General features: G+C 41.4%; 1 protein-coding gene across 1 annotated transcript in view; it reads right to left on the bottom strand.

Annotated features, from left to right (window-relative positions):
- Positions 1-776: 776 nt before the first annotated feature.
- rsrc1 (arginine/serine-rich coiled-coil 1) overlaps positions 777-11946 on the bottom strand; it is a 124629-nt gene continuing 113459 nt past the window's right edge. The window contains exons 8-10 of the mRNA XM_030743535.1: positions 6033-6139; positions 3677-3784; positions 777-1089 (exon numbers count right to left, since the gene is read on the bottom strand). Coding sequence (XP_030599395.1) covers positions 997-1089; positions 3677-3784; positions 6033-6139 — 308 coding nt within the window. The 3' untranslated portion in view covers positions 777-996. The remainder of the gene's footprint in view (positions 1090-3676; positions 3785-6032; positions 6140-11946) is intronic.

Here is an 11946-nt window from a genome sequence, read left to right as displayed (position 1 = left end):
TATTAATCATTTCATCGTAACACTATTTGGAGTGCATTTGAGTGACACAGTGTAGATGTAGTATAGATTACCATCTGGCAGTTCCACAAATAGGCCTGAGTGCAGACTCAACACTGACTTGGATTCATTCATACATGGATACAGCACTGAAAACAAACAGCATAAATAACCAAGAAGCATACATCTGATATATATTTAGGATGAGAGCAAAGTTCTAGGCAAATGAGAAGTCATCGGTTTCATCCTTATGTAACTCCCATCCAGTGATTTGGAGCTATATAACTGAACCTGAACTGAATCTTACTTAAAACACAAAGTGTCACTTTGAGCCACCCCTCATTTCTTTATATTTTACTGCCACTGAGCCAGATGTTCTTATAATTTCTTAAAGTGGTCATAATCAATAGTTCTCCAGGCTTTCTGGAGGTCTCCAAAGGTTTTTCTTTGGACAATGGCTGCTTTTTCCACTTGTTTTCAGTCCAGTCCTTGTACCTGACCATTTTCCCATTTTCCAGAGGAAAATGGTTTGAGGCTGCATTGGGAATGTTGTCAAAATTGATGGAATAATGCAGAAAAGCAGTCAGATTTTGGAAGGAAAAAAAAAACACAATAAAACACTATCAGTCATGGACTGGCCTTTCCAGGGCCTGGACCTCAGTTAAGGTAATGTGCTACCTTAACTCTGTCAGTTAAGGTAACACATTACCTTAACTGACAGTAAGATTTCCCCCTATTAAACATGAATTAGGTTAAAAAAAAAAGAGAGAGCGAGAACAGCAGACTAAACAACTTATTTATTAATTTTAACAAAAACAACAAGCACATCAGGACCAAAAACTCTTTATTTATACAAAGTCTCATGAGTCTGTATTAGTAAGAGAAATTAGTGGAAGGAAAAATATAAAATACTAAGAGAAAATATGACAAGGACTAAAATAAAAATAAAATCAAACATGACTAAATGAATGAGGTGCAAATGTAGAGCTCCTGGATTTGTCAGGGCACAGGGCTTCCCATCAGCCTCTCCTGTCGCAGCGAGACCAGCCTTTGTAGCCACAGCTCCTCAGCCTTCTCCTTGTCCATAAACAACTGCAGGCCAGCAAGGGGAGGATATGTTAGTAAGCACAAATACAAAGGCAAAGGTAAGGACAGTGAGTGTCCTTGCTGTCTATGTTTCTCTAATGTTTTGAAAAGCTGCCAATTCTCACACAATGAATGGAAACCACACAATGTTTTTTTTTTTAACAATCCATCAAATACCCAAATATTTTAGAGGTCAATGTATAATATGCAGCATTTCTTAAGAAAAAAAAAAAACAGTGATATGAAAGGAATCCCTCTCAACGATCACTTATAATCCACTGTATGAAATGTGTGCCAGTGGATTTATTTGAATGGACCCTGACATGGTGACCAGGTTACACCGCTGACTCTCCTCTGCTCGTCTTACAGATGTAAATGAAGAGCTTCAGGTCTGTCTGCCTTTGACTGATAGTAAAGCTACATCAAACAAGGCCACAGCCAAAAGGATAAAACACCTGCTTTGACTGCATTCACAAAAAAAAATAAAATAAAAAAGGAATCTGGCAATTTAGCATCTTTCTGCAAAGTTGTGCCAAAGTATGGGAGTGTTTATTTGTGTTCTGAAACAATCAGAAATTAATGTTTTATTTCTCTGACTTACTGCATTGTCCCTCCCACTTGTCATTTACTCTGTAGCTCAGTCCCTGCTGCTCTCTCCCCGTCTCACTCCAAGGGAGAGTCAAGTTTGTAGTTTGCTGTTAGTACCAATCATCAACCCACGACTGCTGCATATCGCACCTTTAATTTTCACTATTATTTTTAGGTTTATTTTTAGGCTTTGTCTTTTGTCTGAAAGAAAATGTGTCTAATAATAAAGGTACACACTGACATAGAACTAAAAGCACACAAATATTCTCAATTAAGAAAACCAGCTAGATCAGCACGAGTGATATTTAATGGCAACAGAGTCACCGTTGAGCCAAAAAAAAAAAAAAAAAAAAGTCACTAGCTGGATTTAGTTAAACCAGTGTGGGCGCGAACATGTGGAACAAATGTTGGAACATCGGATTCATTCTCACGGTGGAATAAGGAAACGTTAGCAGGTACGTTAGCAGGACGAAACTCTCCACGTCACCGTCTGCTGTCTACGTAGTCATCCTCCAAAGGGCCCATTCTGAGCAAAACCTGCTTTAAACATTTCTTCTCAATTTGCTAGAAGCAATGCAAGCAGTATAACAGTCACCAGCTCCCGATGACCATAATTCTAAGGATACATCCTGAATGTGATATAAATAAATCAGCTATGCTTCCCTGTAAGTAAGTGAGCACAACACTGAGTAGTCTGTACTGCCCTGAGACCCACGTGACAGATTAATGATGCTCTAATGCTACAGTGAAGTCTCGGACACCTTTCACATCTTAGCAGCCCTTTTCTATCTAACGCACACGAGAAAAACCTTTTTTTAAACATGTAACTCCTCTTGTCCCGTGGGCCTAGGTAGGTGTAAAAGCCTGCTGGCAGAAAAGACCTACGCATGCGACTTGAATTCACCTCGGTACATCACTAGCAGTAATGATATTGATTGTAAGCGGGGAATAAAAACTGCTGCAAGTGTCTGATGAATGAAGGCATCTGTTTATTACGAAGTAACATAATGACTGTGAGACTGTGAAGCAAGGCACTGAGACATAGGGGGGAAAATTGGAAGATCATTTCTATATTCACTGTGTTTGTGTGAGGGTGAGAGATAATGTTGACATGCTGACTATGTGTACATACTGTACATCTATGTGGTGATATGTGTCCATTATTATGCAAATTGCAGCGTAAACCCCAGGCATGCCAATCCTTCATTCCTAACCTATGCTGCTTACAGCTGCACTGCATGTTAGCTCTGTGTTAGATTCAGCACCAGTGAGTTCTTGTCTGTCGGCCCTGCGCTGGTGTCATGGTGCTAATGAGGCTGTGTGTGTGGGATGACAGTATCTGAGCTGGGCTAATGGGACTCATCTGTTCTAATTGGAAGTAGAGCTGGAGCTGAAGCTGGGGCTGGGGCCCGCCTGGGGCATATTGCTACCATACATCAGCCTGTCTAAGGGTGTGTATGTGTGTGCATTAGGCTGGGGGGCATTGTGTGTGTATGCAAGAGTGTGTGTGTGTGTGTGTGTGTGTGTGTGTGTGTGTGTGTGAGGGGGGTTATCTGCATACATCAGAACATAACTTAGTTTCCCCAGTGGAGATAGATGACTGGGAAGCCCCAGGGAGCGTTATTGGAGTTTAAAGTTTTCCTTCTCGTTTTTCATCATTGGTCGGCAGAAGAGGAGGAGGCGGTGATGTTAGGCGGCTTGAAACTGCTGTACCACTGTGTCCTGTTTGTTATCGGAATACGCAGGAATGGCGTAAGTAGTGGTGGTGACAGCAGTAGCAGTTTTAACATAAAAACTTGACAAAGTTTGTGCATCAATCGATAAACTCAAGCAGCACAAATGACAAAATCAACTTCAGCTGTGCCTCAGGATTAGAAACTCCTCACTGGCTCAGACGGTGCTAAAAAGTTGGTGTTACAGAGCAGCACGACAGCTCGGGGTGATACTGTAGCAGAGGGAAAAAACTAAACCTAACAGCGGAAGGGTTTGTCTGGTGAGAACTTACACTGGGATGGGCAAGTGTGTCAGTGTCATTGTACACTATTGATGTGGGAAGTGTGACGTCCTGCAAACATGCCCTCTCTTGCTCCTGCTTCACTTCAGGCAGCTCGGTCTGTATTCACAAGAACACACAAAAACAAACGCACAACTTAAAATGAGCACAGAAACATGCCTGTGTACCAAAGCAAAACAAAGTTGAATGAATTCCAAAAGTTCCAGAAAGGTCCAGGGGAACCAAAACAAAACGGTTAAACTTTTAGAACTCAAACTGCAGTTTTAGGATTCCTGCAAACAATCGAAAATATACTATATAGGCTGGAATATACAGAATTACTGTACGTCTAGAACTGTGTAACAGAAAACAATCATTAAATGCAATATGACTTTTCTCCAGCAGGTGGCAGTAAAACCCTGGCCTAATACAGTACATCTGAGGAGAGCAGAGTACTGATAAGCATCAGCTTGTATCCTGAATGCAATGCATTTATCTGTGTATGTAATAAGGCAGTGTGATATCTTATATATTTATCTGCAGATGTCAGCCAGCTTGTGCCTTGTGTGAGGCATCTGACTTCAAATAAGCAAGAAGACAGGTCCCTGTAGGTCTATTAAGCTCTTTTCATGCTGGTGATTACTTAAGTTAAAACCTGTAAATGTAAAAATATTCAAACACAGCTTTGCGACAGGTGAGCAATGTCGGTGAAACAGCAACAAAACACACATTATGTTCATTTTGTCGCAGTTACAGCCAAACACAAGTACAGAGGCTCTCCACCCCACTCAGATTTTCATGTGCCGAGTCCAAGCCGACAGAAGGAAATGTGACATTTTAAAAGGACTCCTCCTATTTACTTAAATCTATCCTCCTTGTTATAAAGATCCATCCATTTTCTTCTGCTTATCCTGCAGCTGGGATAGGCTGTTACGAAGATGACATATCAAAATTAATACTTTGCCAAGTCCATTCATGTTTCAAACACTTCTAATACCAGTCTCAGAGCAAAGGTTTACCCAGCTGGAAAGATTTATTTCACAATAATTTGGCAGGATAAACAAATGCAAGCGAAATCTGAGACATGCTGATTAATAAGCATCAATTATCAGATAGTAAAAGCAGTCATTACATTTCCAGGAAACAATATGCTGAATGCACGTTTTTACTGAATGAAGCTTGCTTGAAAGGGGAGAAATATTTCTGATGAGCTACTGTAGCAGATGTTTAAGGTTTCACTGGACTCTCCTCATTAGCAGTTAATTATATACTCTTAATAGACTCCACTCATAGATACATTACTATAAATACTAAGACCAAATAAAATAAAATAAGACCTTATTCACAAGCAAAGACATACTGAAATACATTTCAATTACAGGTATGCATATTTTGGTACAATATAGCTTAAACGGGTTTCATTAATTATCTGTGTATAATTACATATATAATTATATTTAGCCACTATTCTTCTCATAGATGTGATATAGCTAAAATACTCCTAAATAATATAATATGAATAGTGTTTGGCTCAAAGAGGCTTGTGTAAAACCAAAGAAAAGTTGTTAAAACCTGGTTTAAACTTAAAATACAATTAAAACCTGAGTGTTCTCAGAAAGGCAACACATTAAAATTCTGTGCCTCCTTTCTGCACTACGTATATTTTCTTTAGCAATTTAAAGAAAATCTTTCCCTGATTTGACTTGTTAATGGGATCTCTTTAGCCTACAACACATAGAATATCAGTGACTTGATCCCTGATCCACGCACCTGATCCTGGTAAATTTATGTGAAAGGCGCTTGAAAGTGACTCAGGAAAGACGACGTATACTGTTCACGTGCAACCTGTGCAGCCCGCCGGTGCCAGAGCACACTGGCTTAGTCTATTACAAACTGCAACCACACGGGTCTTGACCTTTTGTCAGACTCACCAACCTATGTCACAAAAGTCTGTGCAGGCTTGCTGTCACATGTTGTCGCCCATCTTTTCTGAAAGAGCCATGAGCCTCAACAAATCGAATTCCTGCTCCTTCAGAGACACGAACATTTCAATAATGACTTCTGTGTTTTGTCTGCATCTGCACAACCAGAGGGGGGAGAAAGAGACAGAGAGAGAGGGAGACAGAGGATTGCTGCTGCCTGCTGTGGCTTTTGTGTGGGTGCTGCCGCTTTGGAGGCGGCGGAACAGTGGAGCGTCTGATGAAACCATCTCAGGTCGGAACAAACGGCACTGAATGGGAATGTTTGATTTGGTCTGGGCTGTCTCTGGACAGACGGCACAGCATTGCAGAGAGGGAAATTCAATAAGAGATGGAGTGAAAAGCTAGAGACAGTGAGGGGCAGGGAGTGAAAGAGAGACAGAACGCACCTTTATATCATCCCTGGATGATTTGAAAGCCTGAGGAACAAAGGAATCACTCTCGATGGCCTCAATGTCCTTTATCCTTCGCACTTGCTCCTCCAGAGAAGTTCCCTCTGAAACACATGTAACACAGAAAGAAGCACATACACATCCAGAAACTGACACACATGTGTACACACACACACACACACACACACACACACACACACACACACACACACACACACACACACACACACACACACACACACACACACACACACACACACACGTGTGCCAGCCAATCCTTGTCATGATCTGAAAGGCACTGGATTTCATGGGGATTGGGCTATGGCTCTGTATAATGCCCTCTGACACATACAATAAAAATATCTGATATTCCTCTATTTTAATCTTGGCCTCCATGAAAAAGGGACTCTTGCTTAGCCAAGGGCATAGAGTTCCTACAAAAGCTAAAGAAGGGGGAAAAAATACTAACAGGATAATAGCCAGACAGTGAATTACACTCAGATAATGCATTCTAAAATAATCAAAAATATGAACACAAACTCATTGCAAAGGAATTTCATTATGGAGACTAAATGTGATTAGGTTTCATACAGTTTTCATGCATCAGAAAGTATTTTGCTTGGGCTTGTCCAATCAAACAAAGAGACACAAAGGGTTTCAATAAATTACTCTTGGATATAAACACACCAGGATTCTGCATATCAGATAATAAAATCATTTCAAGAATTTGAGAGCTGTCTTTGTAGCGTAGGAGGGCAAAAATAGGTGTGCCGGGAAAGTTAGCAACAGGGAAAAAAAAAAAAAAAAAAAAAAAAGAGTCTGAATGCTGCTATTATTCTCTGGCTGTCAATCTTTCTACTGATCAGTCAATATTCATCCCTCTCTCCCCCATCCATCCGTCCTCTCCTGCACTCTCCCATCTCTCTATCTGTCAATCCAGCAGACATCCATGTTTCTCTGCTGCACTGATGTAGGCTGTGTCGTGAAAACAAGTACACAAATGTGCGCGCTCACACACACACACACACACACACACACACACACACACACACAGACACACACAGACACACACAGACACACAGAACGGGATACAGGAACTGGGACACAAGTGCTTCTGCATGCATACATGTTCGCAAACTTACATACTTACACTTGTGGCTTGCATAAATCTGTACATGCATCACAGTCCTACTACTACACACTCACACACACTCTCACTTTGTGCATTTGGAGCTAATAGCAGGAATTAATTCAATCCATTAGCAGCTACAGAAAGGGTGTCACAACAGATATTCATGGCCCTGGTGTTTAATGAATAAATGAATATTTGTTCCAGCTTTCACAGCAAAGCGTCACACACTATCAAACACATACACACACACACACACACCCTATTAAAGTTCATAATAGCACTCAAACAAACTCGGTTTTGATTTTAATGCAGTGCAGAATTGGACAAGTGAATGACAAGTGGAATTAAGCCTTCCTATATGACAGACTATCAGCTTGTCATCCTGTGCGGGAAGATGTGAGCATAGACGCATTGCACAGCAGCTCCAAAAATAGTCATTACCTTGACTGGGCTGCTAGATGAAGTCTGAACACTGGCCCAATATCCTCTTCAAGACTGTGGCCTGTCCTTCACACCACTATCACCACTGCTCACTGCACAAGCATTCGTGTGCTCGGATGACAACTAATGCCTGTGACTGGCCGACAATTCATTAATTCAGCACATTAATTTGCTTTTTTTAATTACCCCTTCTCTGCTGTCCTTTGAGCATGAACACCCTATATAAACAATCACCACACAAACAGCCACACTGACATGTATCCCCACACACACACACACACCCCATATCTGCTAGCATCTCTTTGGCAGGCCCGTCTGTTGCTGGGCTGTCCGTGCGTGCTGCAGGAATCCATTAAGAGCTCAGACTTTTTGACAAACACATTATTGGTAGATAAAATGACTTCCATATGCTGTTTGTCAGATGTCAGCGGGAAAAGATATGTATTTCATGAGAAAATCAAAAATAATGGACTTTGAGTGCGGGCCTAGCAAGCGTAGAGGCAGACAAAAATCAATACTCTAGCTGGGTGAGCGCACTCTGCAGCTCAGAGAGGTCAAAGTTGATATTTAATATTGACACATTATCTGGCAAATTAATTTAACAGGTCGACTCGATTGTCACCGCATTAGGAACGCGTCTCTGTCAGTGACGAGAGGAGGATGAAGTGAAAGCAGATAGAGAGGAAAAACAGACACAGAAAATGAGACGGAAAGCAGAAGGAACAAAAGTAGACAATTAAATGCACAGTATGCACTGCTTTAAATTAAGTTATTTCTTTATCTCTCAGTAGCATCTGTCTGGATTCTCAAATGCACTACAACCATTACTTTGACCGAGGAAATGGAATTAAAAAGAAAAAAAAAGTCAAACTTTTCTTATGCATCTACAGATTTGAATAATGGATAGTGACAAAGCAATGTATGTCAGCGTGTGTTTGTGTCCTTGCATGATGACATCCACGGGTGTGTGCGTGTGCGTGTGTGTGTGGACGCTCTTAGGAGTCAGAAAACTCACTTGCCGTCTCATTACTGAAATTAGTTAGATAGACAGCGGTGCTGATGAGTGGCTCAGAATCAATAGGCTATTGTTCGCTCTAAATAGCTGTTTGTCCACTTCATTGATTAAGACCCAAAGACGGGGAGAGAAAATCAAACCAGCAAATGGAAGCAGATTTCAGCTCATCTCCTTCAGCCTTGAAGACGAGAGCGTTCTGCAGCAGTTGCGCTTCACTGCCAGAAGAGGGAACTCTTCAACAACACATGTCTATACGAGAGCCGAAGCCCTGGCATTGTCTTTTTGTATACTTGACTTTGGTCTGCTGTTTGTCAATCACGAACAGCAGAGCTGAATATATTACTGCTGCTGATTAATTCCAGTAATTGACTGACCTAGCGTGCCTTCTAAAGTACCGTAGCACTTGCTTTGTAAATAAATAAGTAAAAGGAAAATAAAATGCTTGCTTAACTGAACTGTTGCAAACTGTGGCAAATCTTTGGAATTATATGGCAGGGAACTTAAAGACAGTTAATGATTTTATTAAAATCAATAGGTCGAAGCAAAGCAAAGCCGGAGCTTCTGTATTTACGATGGGTAGTATAGTGTGAGAAGAACAATAATTATATTTGTGAGTCTTCCAGTTTATAAATGTCAATGTTTAATCAAAGAATAAAACATTTTTGAAAATGTAAATTAAAAAGATTCAAATTCACATGCTTAAAATACATTTTCATACCAGTTTATTTGTTCACAGCACAGCGCAGTTTTAAGTACCAAATCCGTGTATTGCAAACCCAAATCCTTACAAAGACGTCGGGATAAACATTTATCCAACTTTTGTATCCCATACCCGACTTTCAAATGTGCACGTATCCATGCTTGCACATCACCGCATCTCTCAGAGTCCCAGGTTTCAATAATGCGCCTCTCTCTCCTCTGCCCCCCTGCACTGCACTAAAGATGTGTAATTCAATGCTCAATTTAGGCCTGTCTCAGTGGAGATTTTTTTGCCTGCTAATTGATAGAAATTAAGCCATTAATCAAGCCACTAGCCATCATTCAACCCAGGGAAGATGAATACAAACTTTCATAATAACCACCTTCCCCATTTTAGCCCTCATTAGCATTAATTTTTAATGTAATTATGCTATTCTTTTACACTGAGCTCATAAATTACTGCTCTTTTGTTGCTGGCTGGCCTTGTAAAATCCAAAGTAATGCTTTGTAGTCTGATCTTTAAGGCAATTACTGGCTTCTTCACTCTTTTATCTCCCTGCATTTCCAATAACCTGCTCTCTAATGATTTATCTCCGCTGCACCCCCCCCCCCCCCCCCCCCCCTTCCCCCACCATCATCCCCTTCCTCGCTCTTTCTCTCACTCTGCACCAGCGGCCAAATGCCCAGCTGCCAGCCTCCGCCTCCAATCCCCCATCCGCCCACATTCTCCCCATCTCTTTTCAGCAGCCCCAGATACATTTGGGGATGCACAAAAACACATGCAAGGATGCCTGCCTCCACCAGCTTAACTATATTAACGCACCACACTCACACGTGTATGAGGACATTCTGTGTGTGTGTGTGCAGTAACTTTGTTTACTTTCTCCTTAAAGTAATTTTCTATCTCCCCCTTCATTAGTAAATATCCAGCTCCAGCAATGGTGACAACACCCAGGGAATGCCAAGGTAAGAGACTGCCGCTGCATCTCTCTCTCTCTTGGCTGGTCTCCTGTGGGCCTTACCTGTAGGCTAACTGCTCTTGTTTATGTAACCCCTGAGCTGAGTAAATTCACACATGAATGCATGCACGCACACAGGCGCACACTCGCCGAGCTTGGCATCAAACAGCTGAGTTAAGCTTAGCAGGGCTGTGTGCTAGGGGCGATAGAGGGGCTCCGGTCTGGCCCTGTTCTCAGCAGCAGCATCCTGGCTGCATCAAAGTCTTTACTGTATGATTCTCCAGGCCCAAACAACAGCCTGCTCCGATACATGACTGGGAATTGGACTAAATAACAACAACAGGAAAAAAATAAAGAAAAGGTTACTTATTAAAATCATCGGCACAAATTGACTGTCTGGAAGACATTTTATTATATGGATGAGGATTTCAATGTTGCTGCTAATGAGATATTTTGTCCTGTCCTACATAGGTCCAGAACCATAGAGTCAGACCTATTGTTTTACTTATGGATGGAAAGCCAGATAAGCAACTTAAGTTATTAAAAAAGGTGTCTGGTGTGGGCCTTGGTTGGGTAATACTTTTAGACTGTATCGATTACAGAACACTGACAGGTTCTGATGTCAGCCCTGGAAATGTATCAAGTGGCTAATGAGCAGCTATTAGACCCATCGATTTGCTGATTTCAATTGATAGCTAGCAGGCCAAAGCTGCACATCAATATTTGCATAACTAATACCTTGTAGCTTAAGGGACAGAAAAACAAGAGTTCAATGAGTAAGGAACACAAAAAAGAAAGTCAGAACTAGAGAAAAAAGGAGATATATTGAGAGCAAGAAGGCACGGAGATGAGGATAATGAGAAATGACAAAAATAGATCAGCAACATCCTCTGTGTGAATTTCTAGGTTACAAGGCAGTAGACCACCAAAGGTGGCGTTACAGCATTGACAAAATGTGATGCTGATGCCTGTGGTGGCCTGGGGTCAACGGATCACATTAAAAAAAAAAAAAAAGGAAAACTGTGACAGTCTGAGCCAGATGTCCTGAGTCTCTCCCCAGGGAGTGTGCGTATACGTATATATGAGTTTGTAAGTGGGTATGTGAGCAGAGAGATGTCCACTGACAGAGCAGGTGGCTAAGCTAGTCTAATGTGGATTCCCATGAGACCACACTCACACAAAAAATGTAGTCTCTCATATATTACCCACCACCACCCCCTTCAAAAAAAAAAAAAAAAGGCACGTCTTTATAACCCATGTCTTCCAACAATGCATCATCCACTACAGTACAAACACAGGCCAAGTGATCCCCTGCGGTGCTCAAATTGTTATCAGTGTCAACCGGTCTCTGTGGAGTTTTCTGTCCTGTCAACTCCTGTCACAGTCATCAAAGGCCTGTCACACGTCACTAATACTCATTTGTCTTATTAAAACCACCCTGATAGAAACACTAAGGTAAAACTTAGCAAACAATATATATGACTGTACTCTTTGGATCAAATGGCCTTGAGCATAATTTGACCTTAGCATTACATGCGATATGTTTATATAATCTTATGTGATATCTATTTGGCATGAGGAAATGAAGAGCAGCTGGTGACTGAGTGTCTCGCTCTCTCTCTCTCTCTCTCACACACACACACTTTCGTAGCATCTCCTGCTGAT

This window comes from Archocentrus centrarchus, chromosome 13 (genome assembly GCF_007364275.1).
Source record: "Archocentrus centrarchus isolate MPI-CPG fArcCen1 chromosome 13, fArcCen1, whole genome shotgun sequence".
Lineage (NCBI taxonomy): Eukaryota > Metazoa > Chordata > Actinopteri > Cichliformes > Cichlidae > Archocentrus > Archocentrus centrarchus.
This window is presented reverse-complemented; position numbering and strand designations above follow the sequence as displayed.